The sequence below is a fragment of the Prinia subflava genome, chromosome 9, assembly GCF_021018805.1.
Source record: "Prinia subflava isolate CZ2003 ecotype Zambia chromosome 9, Cam_Psub_1.2, whole genome shotgun sequence".
Classification (NCBI taxonomy): Eukaryota; Metazoa; Chordata; class Aves; order Passeriformes; family Cisticolidae; genus Prinia; species Prinia subflava.
Window position 1 is genome coordinate 3,321,627 of NC_086255.1, and position 16,257 is coordinate 3,337,883.

A 16,257-nucleotide genomic window follows, 5' to 3' on the forward strand; every position below is an offset into this window, starting at 1 on the left:
GGAGAGGGTAATGAACAGACTTTTGCCTATGGATATGATCCGAAAGAGTAAAATTTCAGTGTGTAAATTTGAGATATTTAAAAATTTTAAACTGCTTTGCTGTTCTGGATGTAAACCAAAGAAGTGGCTATTGATACCTCAGAGTGATAAATGCTGCAGATAACCTCATCTTAAAATGTGTATTTTCTCATTTACATATCAGGGATAAAGTCCAATAATACAAACTTCTTAGTGGCACAATTTCACATATTTTGGGCAACGTTAGCATACAAGCAGTATTTAAATAAAAGTAAGTGCATCCAAACATGAAATTCTCTAATATACCACACTTCATTTATCCCAAACGGCAGTTTTCTGACAAGAGCTGTAATTCAAATTAAAATAATCATTTACATGTCTCACTCAGAGAAAAGAGGTAATAAACCCAGGGGACTCTCCACACAATCTTCTCCTACCCTATCCCCTATTTATCACATAAAATAACTCATCTAGAAGCATAAATCCAATACTCAGATGCAAATAAAATGCAAGTAGCAGTCTCTGATGTTTGTAATTTGCAGACTCCAAAGTCCAATCATGATGGGATTTACTACTTCTGTCGGTCATTTACTCCTGTATGTGCACTTCATATTTATGCTAAAAGAACACATGAGACAATAAATGAGGCTAGTGTGGCGTAAAGTCATTGTAAACCCAGTGAAACCAGAATAATTCTATTTATGACATTCATCTGGATGATTTACCCGGCATCCCACCCCCCTCAACACCCTTTACAGAAAAAAAGGCAACCATCAGTTGAAGTGAGACACATTCTATTTGTAAAAAAGGTCGAACCAAACCCCTCCTCTGATGAGGGCATGCCCACAGGAGGAGTTTGACCACATCTTTTCCTATCAGGCTCCTCAGAATTATCAAAATCACTTTGCTTGCAAAGGCCAATTTGGCTTACCATAGAAAGCTATTCTGAAGGCGGATGATATATTTATTATTCCCTTTCAAAAATTAAAATTCAAGGCATGATAGTGCAAGAGGTAAGTTTTGATTTGAGAACATTATCTGTAGACTAACTGTGCTTAGTTACTACATCCCAATTTATTGTCTTAAAGAAAATATGGCAACAAAAGCTACAAGATCTCTATAAATTTCATTTTGCCTAAATTTACCAGTACATCCATGAACCTCATCAGTATTAGTACAACTTGATTATCCTAATGATTCCATTATAAAACTTGCAAAACGTATCACAAGGTGAATAAACCATCTAGTGCAAGTCTTCTACATTTTGTGTGCACAGTCATCCTGTGTAGTTCATTTCCTCCGGGTTAAATCCCCAAAATCTCTCGGTAACAATGATGAAAAAACAGTGTCACGTGGATTTTGTTTTTCTGTTTTCCCCCCTGTCAAATCTGAGAAGTTTGAGTGTTCCTGGAGTCGCCGTCGGGGTGTGCTGAAGGTCGGGGCTCCCTGCTCTGTGAGTATTCACTGTCAGAGGACTCTGTGGGTTCAAGCAGGTTCTCGTAATCGCTGTCCTCTGACTCGTCACCGTTGTCAGCCAGCGCTCTTTGGGAGGGCGGCACGGATGCCCCATTGCCAGAGTACTTCAATCCTGCATTCGTGGGGACGTAACCCGAGGAACCCACGGCCTGAGGCCGGGGCATGAACACCCCGCTGCTCTCCAGGAGCCCGGGGCCGCCGGAGCTGTCTTGGGAGGCTGTGCTGAAATCCGAGTAGGGCGGGGGAGGATCCGACACGTCCGAGTCGTCCAGCGTGCAGCCCTCCACAGCAAAGCCCGTGTAGGACATTCGGGGGACAAACATGGATTCCATGCTGTCTGCCGGCATCTGCCTGCTTAAAATGGCCTGCTGCATTCCTGCAAAGCAAAGAACAGGGGGGACTTAAAGCTCTCCTGGCAACGGGCTCCACGTACCTGAGCTGTGACCACCTCGCCTCTTTCTGCTTGTTAGAAAATGCTCACCCCTGGCACTCCAGCGCTGGATCCTGTCCTCTCAGCCTGCTCTGCTCATCTTCTGTACTCCTGATTTTAGGCTTATAGAGTCATCAATACTCTACCCCTGACTGTCAACATCAAATCTTGCTTAATGCTGCGTCCTACTCCTTGGGCACGTCAAACTTCCCTAAATCTGGCAGTGCAGCCATGACCTCATCAGGATCAGCACAGCTCAATCACCCCAGTGATCCCATTTCAAACCCAACATGAGTCAGAAAGCAAATAAACTATCCAAGGGCAAGCACGCTGCACTTTCATGTGCACAGTCATCCTGTACAGGTAATTTCCTCCAGTTTAAGCTCCCAAAAATCACAGCTACGGGATGTTTCCACGGCCTGTTGCTGTTTCCACATCTTTTTTTTTTTCCATATTTTTCAGATCCTTCTCACATCAAAAAGCCCCCTGTGTTAGGGCTCAACCTGCCTGTTCCTCTCCAGTGTCTTATTCAGTAAAACTCAACTCACTTTTCATCCATGATAACTGATATTTGATATTGTATCTTAAAAAGATCCCTTTGTACTTTCTCTTTTAATGCCGCTTTTGCTGGGGGACAATCTTACAACACCCAGAAAGAAATCACCATGTCCTCTTCTCTCAAATTATTATTTTAAAAACTGCACTCACATTAAAAATCGAAATGATGGGATTATATCTGGGAGTGTGCAGGGTATCAGAACAGGAATGTGAAAGTCATCTTAAATGAGCTGGTTTGGAAAATAATTTGAGGAAGACGTGCACAGGAATAATGAACTGCAAGAGCTGCAAAATGAGGAACACTTGCATCCTTCTGCAAAAAAGGGACTTGATTTATGTAAACTCTTTATATCAATATGCATGAGGTGTGCTCAGCTGTGGAGATACAGGTATGGATCATTTCACTGTAGTTGTTAAAAATACAACCAGAACATATTTAACTATGAACACCACGGTTTAAAAAATAGGGAAAATTGGAGAAACACTAAAAACACAAGGACTCATCAGAGATCTAATAATCATGACCTAAGAGGAAAGGCTGGAATAACTGGGATTAGTAGGGAAGACTGAAGAAACCATTTTATTTTAAAATGTGCCTAAGAGGCTGCTGCAGAAAGGTAAAATTGAGTACACTAGACACAAGGAGAGACTTCCTGGCAGGAAGTTTTGTTAAGCACTGGGAGAGGCTGAAGTTTTTGACTGGTTCCTAAGGGGTTATTAACCAATAAACCTGCCAGAAATGACACTGGAATGTGTAAGGTGATGGACACAATGGGATCAGCTCTATTTACTGGAACACTGGAGAAATCCCAAATGGAGGGTGAGAGTTCCTTGAGCCACTGAGATGTCTCCTGGGAATAAAAAGAGCATATTCCCTCAAGTGGCTACATAACAGCACTCCATTTCTGGGCCACAACAGGAGCACTGCAGTGGGAGATTTCCTGGCATCTGGGAAGTGCACAGCACTCACCAGAGCCTGGAACATCCTGCTGTCACAGGATTGTTTCAGTGATCTGGCAACTGCAATTCCAAGTGTTCCTTTTATAATGGAGTGTTGAAGTCATAACCTGTTAACCCAGAGTTTGTAAGAACACCAAGCTCTCTCACAGCACTCCTGCAGGAACTGGAATCAAACGCTTCCTTCTCCTCACTAAAACCAAGGAAATTCTCCCAGCATTGAGCAGGGAGGGAACAGAAGGCCAGATTCAGTAATTAACTACTCACATCTAAAAATACTGCAGAGCTCCAAGCTGCATGTTTTCTTGTTTCAGCCCTCTCACATGATTCTCTGCTCCGGCATGAATTCTCAGTCCAGCATTTGCATCTCCCTGGTAGTACCCAGAGTTGAGCACTGACTGCTCTTCCTCCTCCTCCCCCAGCTCTTCCCATCTGTGCTGGGATCAGTTCCAGTCACACCAAATACCCACCTCTGCTTCCCCATAGTAGCAGTTCCCTGCCTACTTCATCTACAGCCAAGCAGGAAACAGCAGTGACTCATTTATTTCCACCTTTTAAATGGTCCTGGGCTAATCCTGGCTCTGTTACCTTATCTTCGAGGTTCAGAGAAAGAAGAACTTGGGCTGACAGATCAAACTGCACTAAAATGCTCATGTGATAGCAGTACCTTGCTGCCTGGAGAAAATTAAAGTATCAGTCACAGCAGCAGCAGGCCCATTGCAGAGTTTAGGATGTTCACCCACCTAAGCCATATTTTTGTCACACACTGCTTTAGATAACAGGATACAGAAATAATAAAAAACACCTCACAGCTAAAATGACAAAATTTCATTATTTGCTTATCATTTCAATACATGGGTAAAAAGAGGCAGTGTTTGCTGAAATGTGTAATTTGCTCATGAATTATTTAGGTTTTTGTCTTACTTCCCATTTGCCTCTTCTCCGCCTCTACTCTCCACCTTCAGTCTTCCCCTGCACTCACAAATTCAATTAGATCAGCAATGCCTTCTTGGAAAGAACCAAGTGCTCCACAAAACTTATCTACTGCTAACCAAAGTCTCCTGAGGCCACGCTCAGTGTTCAGGAAGGAGGGACAGTGGCAATCAGCCAAGTCTGCTCACACAGCAAGGCTCAGTGACTCAGGGAATTATGGAGCAGCAAAATAAGATGAGCACCTACAAAGATTTAGCTCAACACTCAAAAGTGGTCCTTCAGTGCTAAACATCTTTTACCACTAAGTCAGCAAATGGGAGTGGGAATAAAGACTTTATAAAACCATTGATAGCTCCTGGCCTGTGAGCACAGTACCCTGTTTCTTTCCTTCAAAAAGAATCTCTCCAGATTTTAGCGCTTTTTTTTCACTTTTCCTAGAACTGATCTTTTCCTGTGTGATTTCCAGAACTGACTTGCTCATTCTTTCTTTACAGAGCTGTCTCTCCTGTATTTTAAGCTTGCTAACTCTGGATGATTCCAGCAGAAGTACCTGCAACACACACTTTCACAGCTCAGGTGTCATTCAACTGAAATCCATCATGTTGCCCTTCCCAATGGGATATTTTTTCCCATGAGTTATCAGCAATACAACAATTCTTTTAACTCCACAAAACCTTTTCTCCTCACAGCATCTGCTTCTGGAAAAAAAAAGATAATTAAAAGGTAACTTACTTATTTCTTGTTCTTTTTCATTCTTCTTTTGTGCAATTTGCCTTTTTAACTTGTTTACATCAGCTTGAAAAGATTCAACAACGCGTTCACTTTTTTCTACATCTATACATACTGCCTGGGAGAAAAACATAAGATATGCTAAGACTGGGCAAAAATAAAGGAAATAGTTTCAGGACAACGTTAATAAAGCTACTACTGGACAAGAAGCCACTGAAGCACAAAACTAAAAGCAGGATTTAACTGTAGCAGAAATACTCAACCTCAAAATTGTTTTCTTTACTGGCTGTTGCTGCATTATAAGAAAAGCATTTCTAAATAATTCATCATGACAGAAGATTTGTAATAAGATCCAAAGCTGGTTAGTGTCCCATCCCTGGAAGTGTTTGGGATGGATGAGGCTTGGAGCAAGCTGGGACAGTGGGAGGTGTGGAATTCCAGGGTGTAGAATGAGATGGGCTTTAAGGTCCCTTCCCACCCAAAGCATTCTGTGATCCTCTGAAATTAAGTATTGGTCATGATCACTTCCAGGCATGATGATTCCAACATCCTGTTCCAATGCCTGACAGCCCTCTCAGGGAAAAAACTGTTCCTAATCTCCTGTCTAAACCTCCCCTGGTGCAACCTGACGTGGTTTCCTCTCCTCCTGTTGCTTGTTACCGGGGAGAAGAGAGCAACAATGTCTCCCCTCAGCCTCCTTTTCTCCAGGCTAAAGAAGCCCATTTCCATTTTTCCAGACAGCAATTGAAACACCAGCAGAGCACAGAGGATAGCCGTGCTCCTGGCAAAAACAGCACTGCAGAATAATGCCAGTAGCTAATGCATGCATCTCTGAGGAGAAACCTTCCTACTCCCTGAAGCTGCCCTGGAAGTGTCTGCCTCACCCACCTCCCAAAGGAGGGTGGAAGGTGCAAATTCCCAGTGAGAAAGAGCAGCAGCTCCCCCTGTGCAGGCAGGTGCAGGGGGTGTCTGGAGGGATTTCTCCTTGTTCCCTGCTCCAGGAGCCAGCAGCAGAGCTGAGCTGGGCAGACACAACCCCCCCAGGGAGCATGGAGAGGGAAAGGCTGGGAACAAGCTGTGACTGCAGCACAATTAGCAGCTGTGTGAGCTCCGGGGGCAGCACAGCTCCCTGCTGCTCACACAGGACAAGCTGGGAGCTGACAAGCTCACAATGGGCAGAGCTGACACTCCAGGCATTTTCAGATGCTTTGGCACATTCGGAGCAGGGTTCGCTCATGCTCCACACAGAATGTTCACAAGTTTGAACTAACAGATGGTGCTCTGCTCCTGCTCTGTACCCAGAGCCAGGAGTCATTTTTAAACCTCTGCAAATCCCTGCAGCCTTCAGCAGGGCTTCTCTTCACTGCAAATCCTTAAAAATGACTAACACCTCCCATAAACCACTAAGTATTAAATCATTTACTTGCAAAAGGGAAAAAAACAATGCTATTTGTACCAATCACTTTCACACAAGCCACTGCAAATGCTGACATTAAATAGAAACCGAAACATTTAATTTTAAAGTCAGACTTATTTCCCTACAGTTCATGGTAATTGTTTATGAGCTCTAAAAATCTCCTCAACTCCTGCTTTAACCAAAGGACGAATAAAAGATGCCACATATATACAGACCAATATGGAGTAAAGGATGTTACCTGTACTTTTTCCTGAAGTGCATTATAAACCTGAAAGATAGCCCTGATGTCCTTCATCACTCCATCTTTGTCAAAAAAATCAGTACTAAAAACAAAAACAAAGCAGAAATCATTAGTGAGAAAAGACAATACAGGTTTCTAGCTCATGCTGTCTTTGAACTCCTGTTAAGTAGTCTATCACTGTATTTTTAAAATGTATCTTATTGCTAAATATGCTATTTTAGCAATAGTATATTGCTAAAAATGTACCATATTGTCATAAACAAAAATTTGGACAGCAGCATATTCAATACCAAAATTCCTTCTGGAACAATAAAGTCTCATTTGAATGAGATTAAGCTTGTGCCAAAATCTTTAAGCTTGTATAATTTCATTGTTAACAGTCAGAAAAGCTACTTTGAATTTATTGCATTTAATTGAAAATACTTCAAGAAAAACATCAAGAATTCAATGCTTCTGAGGCAGAGTTCAAGTGCAGACAGAATTCCTTGGGGAGGTGGGTGGGAATAAAGTCAGAAGCTTGCAGCATGGACTGGCCACACCAGCTCTGCTTTTCTGCAGAGTGCACCAAGTTCCCTTGGTTCTTCTGAAAGATCCAATTCTGAGCAGGAAAAAAGCACTCTGGAAACTAACCACTCTCCTCCAGGACTGTTTTTTTGCTGCTCAGCATGCACATTTGTGGTGTTCTCTGTGAGGTACAGAGTGTAGAGCTTGCTGCAGACTTTATTTAAAAAGGAAAAGTCCTTACCCGTGTTCCTTAATAACTTTGGCATAATTCTGAGAAGTATTTGGCACTGAAGAAGCTTTGTATTCCTGTTGACTAGTGTTGCCTAAGTTAGGAATAGTAAGTGACACCCTTTGATTATACCTGCAGAGAAAGTTCAGAAAGATTTCTTAATTCATTTGAAAAAGAGTCTTTACAAAAGCCTTGATATTATCCCACCCCTCTGATGATGAGAACTGATCTAATTTTAAAGCTTCTGCATTAGGTTTGTTATAAAAGTAGCTGAATATTACAAGTTGTGTTCAAAACAAATGCAGGATCAAAAACTCCCTTAGTGTAGGGCCATCTCTACACCTCTTAGAACCTTTGAAATGTACTTAAACTACCAGAGATACATTCAGATCCACTAGAAGAAACATGGTAGTGACATCTGATGTCTCTTAAAATAGGTTTTTTTTTTTTGTCTGATGAGATAGAGATTGAAAAGAATTTTTGCTCACCCTAATTTTAATTTATAAATTATTTGCACAAAAACCCCAAACAACTGTCATCATTAACAAGCACCCCAAGACATCACTGGACAAACACAAAGCCTTCTTTAAGTGCAATTGTACAAACTCCTGAACAGTTTAAAGAACAGCAGTGGAAGGCAGAACAAAGAATGAGGACTGGTTCACTGACAGAGTTTGCTTACCTTCGGTTTGGTCTAAAAAGCACATATTCTAAAGCATGTGTTGAGTTATTTGCAGTGGAAATGAAGCTGAAGAGGAGGAAGACGAGGTCAGGCACTCCGAGGATGTGTGTCAGCTGTTTATGAATGATGTGCTCTCTGTATGACATCTGCTGCTGAGTGTTCCTCCTGAATCTGTACCAGCCAATAACGTTCTGTAATCAAAGAACACCAGGAAAAACCCAGTGTTACCTGAGAGACACAGATTCACCTTCTGACAATACAGGGGCTGAAACTGTGGTATCACCATCACCCACAAGCTTTAGGACAACAAAACAAACTCAATTCCTCAACATTTGAGCTTCAGATGGTCAATACAGCCCTACACTTTTGGAGACCCACACTTAAATCCTTTGCATTTCTTAGATACTGCCCCCAGTTTAATCTAAGCACCACAAATCCAACAACTTCTGTACAGGATAAGCTCTGGATCAAAACAAACCATCAGATTTGTGAAGGAAAGTATTTATTCTAGTTAACTACCTTTTTTTTTTTTCATTTGTTTTCCAAACCCACTCTTTCTAATGCCTAGAACAGGAGGAAAAGATAGAAAACTTACTTTTCTTCGGTCTTTGAGAATCCTGTCCAAACTCTCCTCATTAACTTTGCCTGCATAGTCATAAAAGCTTGAAAAAGGAGGAAGAGAGAGAGGTAGGTACAGTTTATACACACATATTACACATAAAATAAATAATTTATACTTTGAGTGTTCTACAAGTAGATGGCATTCTAGACAATACAAAGCAACTTCCAGAGCCTTTCTTTTAGCAACAGAAATGCACTGTGCAATTTTACTTTGACCAGCATTCTGTAAAACCCTGCTTGGATAATCAGAAGCCAGCCTATCACTCCAGAAGAAATGAAAGCAGGGCCACTTTAGAGGCAACTCCACATCAATTTCTTGAGCTCCAATCCTGCCATTGCACTCACATGGCTGGATCCTTGAAGCCAAAAGAGTCAGCAATAATTCAAAGTATCATGGTCTTTCCATATGGTTCTGCTTCCACAGCTGAACCCAAACCCTGACATGTTGTTATTTTGTGGACACAAAAGATTTAGGAATTTATAAATCTACCTATGCAGACAGGTTTAGAAATTCAGGTAGATCAGAGTGCATAATAAAAGGAAAACCATTTTAAAATAGACTCCTCTTTCAAGAGCTGACACTAACACCTAAAGCAGTGAACGAAAATGCTCTGGTTTAGGGGTTTTAACTTCAGCTTTTGGGGGGCGGGGTAAAAAAAGCACCAAATCCTGAGCTCAGTGCTTGGCTGGTAAATAAGAGTGGAAATACCATTTGCTTCGAGGTGTAAGTTGCTGGGAAAACTCAGACTACAGATAATCACAAATTTGAGACACTGTGTTATATCTGCACAATTTTTCAATGCACGTTTGCAGTGTTTATTTATAATCCAGGTAAGCAGTGGATACCCAACTCTTTCTCTGTCTGTGTTTCACAGGAATAACCAACAGCTCTGGTCCTGATAAAAAGTGTCCAAGCTGTGAGAGTTCCTGGTGCTGTGCAGCAAATGAATTCATCAGCTTTCCTGAGCAGCAGCACGCAGTGAGAGCCTGCCTGCTCCCCTCCCTCCATCAGCTCTGGCACTAACAACCAATTCCTTGCCTGGGGGAAGCAGGGAACGTGATCCGTGTGGATATGTGCTGCACAAAGCCTCCCTGGGATCCAGGAGGAGCTGAGCAGACACTGGGATATTATCCCCAAGTGTGGAGTCTGCAGCATTTCAATCACTGGGTTAAGAGTACCCTCTCTGTAATTATCAGCCAGCAAGTGACTGACTGCAGCTTTTCTCTTTAATGCAACCAGCGTCAATCATAATGCCTAAGCCACTGTGTCTTCTTAATTGGCTGGAAATCTCTCAAGACAAGAGGAGATTAATTGGGAATTCCTTCTCAAAAGGAGTTCTAGACAGCGCTGTAGAAGCCATCACTGTTTAACAAGTGAAGGCTATAGAGAAAATCTACATGCAAATAGATGGAAGCTGTTAAATGGAATATATTAGCCCCATATTTAATTTAAATTCTGGAGTTCAGGAGATTAGAAGGCAAAAATAACCAGGAAGCTGAAAATTTTACAATAATTAGTTGGTGCAGGTTGGTACCACTAAGCACAAACCAACTTGTTAACCCAGCAAGTTACCAGGGCCAGGGCACACAGGGGATGCTGTAACCCACCAGGCAGAGCCAGCCCAAGACCACAATAATTTAAATTGATTTTGACATTCATCCTCATCATCAGAGAGATATGAGCTGGCCTGACTGCTGCCCTACCTCCACCAGCTACACAAGATGGAAATCCAGAGAGACAGAGAAATAAACCCCTCCCAAGCTGCACTACAAATGTAAACTTTAACTTTGATTGTCATGGCTGGGGCCATTTCTGTGTGTTTCTGTGAAACCATCAGATGAGCAAACACTGGTAGAGACATTTGAAATGCTAATATATTGCAGGGAGCTCCCTATTTTTATATTCTGCAGCCACCACAGCAAGACAACAAAAGAAGCTTACCTAAAGAGTTTTGAACAAGGCTCATGGTTATGGATTTCTGCAACAACAAACAAACAAACAAAAGTGACGTATGTCCAACTGCTCCTGACAAAGAGAAATTACAGTGGCATATCTTGCATGAACTTTCCACATCAGAGCTACTGAGCAAGAAATATTTGTGTCAGACCACACAGTGCCCTTAATGTCTCAACACAATGACACAGCACCATACCCAGAAAACTGCCTTCACTTCATAATTTGCCCTTTTACACAGAAAAATATTTTAATAAGCAAGGCATACACTTGCTCAGATACACAGAGATTTATCTAAGCCTCAAATACACACTTTTGATATTATTTGATAGTTAAAAACTCCTCACAAAGGCATTTCTTATTTTCTTTTTTCTACACCTTTCCACAACAGCTTACTTGCATATACATTGTTTATTACAGCAGAAGGAAATAAAAAAGGGATGGGGAAGGCAATCTCTGAAATATTATCCATTGTAGTGTTTAAAGAGGCAAGGCAAACAGAATCTCTAATGAGAAAAGGGGTTAAAAGCAATTTCAAAACATTTAGCTGCACTTTATAATTCTGTTATATGAAATATTAAAAAGTCAGGGCAGTGTTTTTTCATTGCAAAGGTTGTGATAAATGCTAAGATGCTTATTTAATCAGCAAAGGTTGTAACATGTCAGCAGTCTCAGAGGAGAGTGAGAAAAGAGTAAAAAATCGAATCTTTCATTGTTTTTCCCACACCAAGCATGACTTATTTTTTCAGGGGCTTGGAGCAAGCTGGTGTAGTGGAAGGTGTCCCTTGGCAGGAGGTGAACAAGAAGGGGTTTAAAGTCCCTTCCAGCCCAAAGCATGCTGAGATTCTGTGAGGACACAGCACAAAGGTTCCCACTCCTCCAGCAGAGCCCACTGCACTGAGCAGTGACTTTGCTGGGGCTCTGCCTCCCTGCAGTGATTCCCTCTCAGCACAGGCAGGGCTGGATCACAGCTCCCAGAGCAGCCAGCACACAGCCACAGCACCTCTGGTGTGTGTCAGAACAAGGCCCTGGGCACCCACTGCAGCACACAGCCTGACAAACTGCACACTCACTGGCAGGAGCTCCTCGGGATGCTGCTTTAGAGGCACTGACTCCCTTTAGCTGATATAAAATTGTATCAGCTCTAATGCTTTCACACCATCATGCAGGCATCTATGGAAACAATCTGCTGACAAAGCCTGTAAGTACAATTATTCCAACTTTGGCCAATTCCTTCCAAATACATTGACTGCAACAACATCCTTGATTCTTGGGTAATGATGTTGCTACACAGACCTTGAGTTTTGAGAAACAGGAAGCAAGAAACGTCCTGCTCAGACCCCACAAAGCAGACAGCATTTTAAATTATTTTATTTTTACTTATTTTTATATATATACGTATCTAGTACACATACTATGTACACACACTTACATATTTAAACACCACCACTAAGTAGATAGAAAAGAAAGTTAAAAGTCATCTGTGACAACAGTGCCACAAAACTGTCAATGCCGTGAGCTGAACTGGGAGACCAAGAGTTAATTTTGATGAATAAATACTGAAGTAAAAATGGCAAATAAACAAATATCCAGAAGGTCTTTGGGAGTGGATAATTTCCATTTTCATGAAGTCACTGTAACCAATAATGTGACAAAGGGGTGATTTAAAAAAGGAGCAATTTTTAACACCACAAACACTTGGTTTAGGAAACCAGGCCAAGGCTGCAGGTGGTGACATCACTGCCAACAGTAACCAAGATCAGTGACCACTGAAGAGCAAGGCCTGATTTAAAAACCTAAAAATGACTGGCTCTGTCAGTTCTGTCTGAACACACAGAGCCATCAGCAACACTCTGATAGTGATTATATGCAAACACAAAAAATGCTACACTTTTATCTTCTGCAATCTAGCTCATAGCTGACACTTCACAGTCAATTTACCAGCCCTGTTCTCCTTGGAATAACCAGAACAGGAAACTCATGCTGGAGTCTAGAGCACAAACCCATCACCACTGCAAGGTGGGAAATGTCCTGGGATGTGATGTGGTACCACTGCATTTGTTCACAGATCACCTGGTTTGTGTCAGGATAACATCTGGGAGTCAATCCAGAGCTGCTGGTGTTTTCACTGAGCTTTATGCACACCCTGCTTTGTTTTCTGGGATCACATTCACAAAGCCAGGTATTTAAGGAGGTTTAAATATATTTAACAGCTGGTTATGGATCCAGAAACAAGAAAGCAGTTTCTTTCAGGGCTTTCCTATTTTCTATAAACCAAATATGCAACAGCTTCTCACTCGTGTCTAATAAAAATGTCCTTCAACCAACACTTAACAGCAAGATCTTGGATCTTTCTTCAGTTTTTACAACACATCAGCTGTACAGAACTTGTGCTTATCAATAAACTGTCTGACAAATATTCCTTGTCCAGTGCTGCTGTGACAGTTTATGATGTCACCAACTCCCAGCCATCCATCCAAACCTGCTACTGAAAATCTGCCCCTTTCAGCATCAGTCACCCAAGCAATGAATTCATTTCATTTTGAGCACATGCTGTATTTAGGCAACCGTATCAAGCAGGAAATTCCCCACATTAATTTTTCCACCATGGAATGCAGAGAAATATTTTCAATACACAATCTTTCCTCCGTAAAAGGAGGTGCATAAAACCCCTGTAACTTTTAAAAAGATTTGTTTCCTTTCCTCACATCTCAAGCACAAACACACAGACACTGTGGCAAAAGTGATCCTGAAAGTCTGACAGACCCTGTGATGGTCTTGTATGAGAAACAACTCTTGATGAAACCTCCTGAAGACTTGAAACCTGAGCAGTGCCTATTTCAGCATGAATCAAAGTTACAGCACTTACCTATCACTTGTAGAAATTCAGTGTTGCTGATCTGTGAATCACTAATGCTAGAAGTCTCTTCTTGTCTCACCTCTCCCAGCAGAAATCCTTCCTGCAATTAAAAAAAAAAAAGATTAAAAATAGGAAAAAAAATCCACCATATGCAATCATTTACTGTAACTTTATTAGCTTCAAACTGAAACAAAGATGACGTTTGAAAGCCCCATCTGAGCTGCAGTGGGTATAAACTGCCCTGAGGTTTTACCAAAGCTGATTTTCTGCTTTGCCAGCATCCTTTTACAACACTGCAGGGATGGGTTGTCCAAAAGGAACATTTTACACACAACTTACACACGGCAAACACGTCACAAAAGGGAGGCTTCTGCCCCAGCCCCAGCTACAGGGGGAAAAGAAGGAGGCCTGAGCATGATGCTGCTCTGCTCCAGCAAAGCCAAGGGAAGAGGAGCTGAAGCTGCATGGACTTACACAGATTTTAGCCTGGAGATTGGGCTGGACCCTGAACAACATCAGGGAGTGCAAAACCCAGAAGGCAATTTCAAAGTAAGACAATTTTAAGGTAGATTAACTTATTCTCCATCCCTACCCAAAACGAAGAAGAGGACCAAGCTGGAATCAGGAGGTTTTGGCACAAGGCGCAGAGAAAAAGAGCAAGCTCAGGCTAAAACCGTGCCAACACAACCGAGCGATTCGGGAACACCCCGGCTCTGCACTGCGCCCGTGGTCAGTCGCAGCTGCTGGAAAGCCGCTCACGGAGCTCTGACAGGAGCGTTTTCCTCCCACAGCCGTGTCCTGCGGGAGCCCCACCCCGCGGGGAGCCCCCGGGCACCCCGCACCCCGCCCGGGCACCCTGCACCCCGCCCGGGCACCCCGCATCCCGCCCGGGCACCCCGCACCCCGCCCGGGCACCCCGCACCCCGCCCGGGCACCCCGCACCCCGCCCGGGCACCCCACGGGGGTACCCCTGGTACCCCACATCTCGGGGAACAGCCCGGGCACCCCACGGGGGTACCCCTGGTACTCCACATCCCGGGGCAGCATCCCGCGGGCCCCACACCCTGCCCTGGCACCTCACATCCCGCGGGGAGCATCCCGCGGACCCCACACTCCAGGAATGGCACCCCGGGCACCCCACATCCCAGGGCGCAGCCGGGACACCCCACATCCTACCCGGGAAGGAGCAAACCGGCCACCCCCGACGCCGGGTACCCCGCGGAGCATCCGAGGCACCCCACAGGCCGGACACCCCACATCCCGCGGAGAGCCGCCCGGACGCCCCGCATCCCGCCCCGCTGTGTCCGTCTGGGGCCGCCCCCGCCCGCTGTGACCCGCGGCCGGGCCCCACCGGCGGCGGCGCGGCCTAGAAGCTCCGCAGCGCAGCCGCCGGCCGGAGTGCAGCGTGAGAGAGCCCCGCGAGCCCGGGGCGGCGGCGGGGGGCACGTACGTGGTCGGCGCTGCTGTTGGCGCTGCAGTAGCACACGGAGCTGAAGGTGTAGCCGGAGATGGACGCCGCCATGACGGACACACCGCCGCCGCCGCCGCCACGGCGCAGGCGCGCCGGACGCACGCCCGCTTCCGGCGGCGCCGCGGGGCATCATGGGGAGTGTAGGCCCGGGGGCAGGGGAGAACCCCCATGGGAAGGGTGGGAAACTGTGGGTGCAGTTGGAGAATTGAGTTTGGAACAGAGCGCCGAGCCCATCGAGCCCATCGAGCCCAGCCTGTGACCGATCACCACCTTGTCACCCAGCCCAGGGCAATGAGTGACACGTACAGGGGTTCCTAGGACACCTCCAGGGGTGGGGACTCCACCATCTCCCTGGGCAGCCCTTTCCAACCTTTAACAACCATTTCTATGAAGAGATTCCTTCTGATGTCCACCCTGAGCCTCCCCTGGCCCAGCCTGAGGCCGTTCCCTCTCCTTCTGTCCCTGTTCCTGGGAGCAGAGCCCGACCCCCCCGGCTGTCCCCTCCTGTCAGGAGCTGTGCAGAGCCACAAGGTCCCCCTGAGCCTCCTTTGCTCCAGGCTCAGCCCCTTCCCAGCTCCCTCAGGAATCCTCCAGCCCCTTCCCAGCTCCCTCAGGAATCCTCCAGCCCCTTCCCAGCTCCCTCAGGAATCCTCCAGCCCCTTCCCAGCTCCCTCAGGAATCCTCCAGCCCCTTCCCAGCTCCCTCAGGAATCCTCCAGCCCCATCCCAGCTCCCTCAGCCCCTCCTGGGTTCCAGACACCTCCCCAGCTCCGTTCCCTTCCCTGGACATGCTTGGACAGCTGGACAGCCCCTCAGTGTCTGTCTCGTGGTGAGGAACATTGATGTGCTGGAGCTTGTCCAGAGGAGGCCACAGAGGGGATGAGGGAGATGGAGCCCCTCTGGGACAGGCTGGGAGAGCTGGGGAGGCTCCCCTGGAGAGGAGAAGGCTCCAGGGAGAGCTCAGAGCCCCTGCCAGGGCCTGAAGGGGCTCCAGGAGAGCTGGAGAGGGACTGGGGACAAGGGATGGAGGGACAGGGCACAGGGAATGGCTCCCACAGACAGAGAGTAGGGTTAGAAGGGATACTGGGGAGAAATGCCGTGGTTCACACACACGGAGCTGTACAGGATGCAACTGTGCACCACTGCTATTTATTACTCTTACTTTCTTATTTAAAACA

At 45.1% G+C, this 16,257-nt stretch overlaps 1 protein-coding gene across 1 annotated transcript; it reads right to left on the bottom strand.

The window, feature by feature from the left end:
• Window positions 1-165: 165 nt before the first annotated feature.
• Window positions 166-15,182, bottom strand: ABRAXAS2 (abraxas 2, BRISC complex subunit). The gene is made up of 9 exons (XM_063405123.1): window positions 15,060-15,182; window positions 13,619-13,709; window positions 10,738-10,774; window positions 8,770-8,836; window positions 8,175-8,365; window positions 7,505-7,624; window positions 6,757-6,841; window positions 5,105-5,219; window positions 166-1,870 (listed from the first exon to the last, which is right to left on the bottom strand). The coding sequence occupies exons 1-9, from the start codon at window positions 15,129-15,131 to the stop codon at window positions 1,401-1,403; spliced, it is 1,248 nt and encodes a 415-aa protein (XP_063261193.1). The 5' UTR covers window positions 15,132-15,182; the 3' UTR covers window positions 166-1,400.
• Window positions 15,183-16,257: the final 1,075 nt, after the last annotated feature.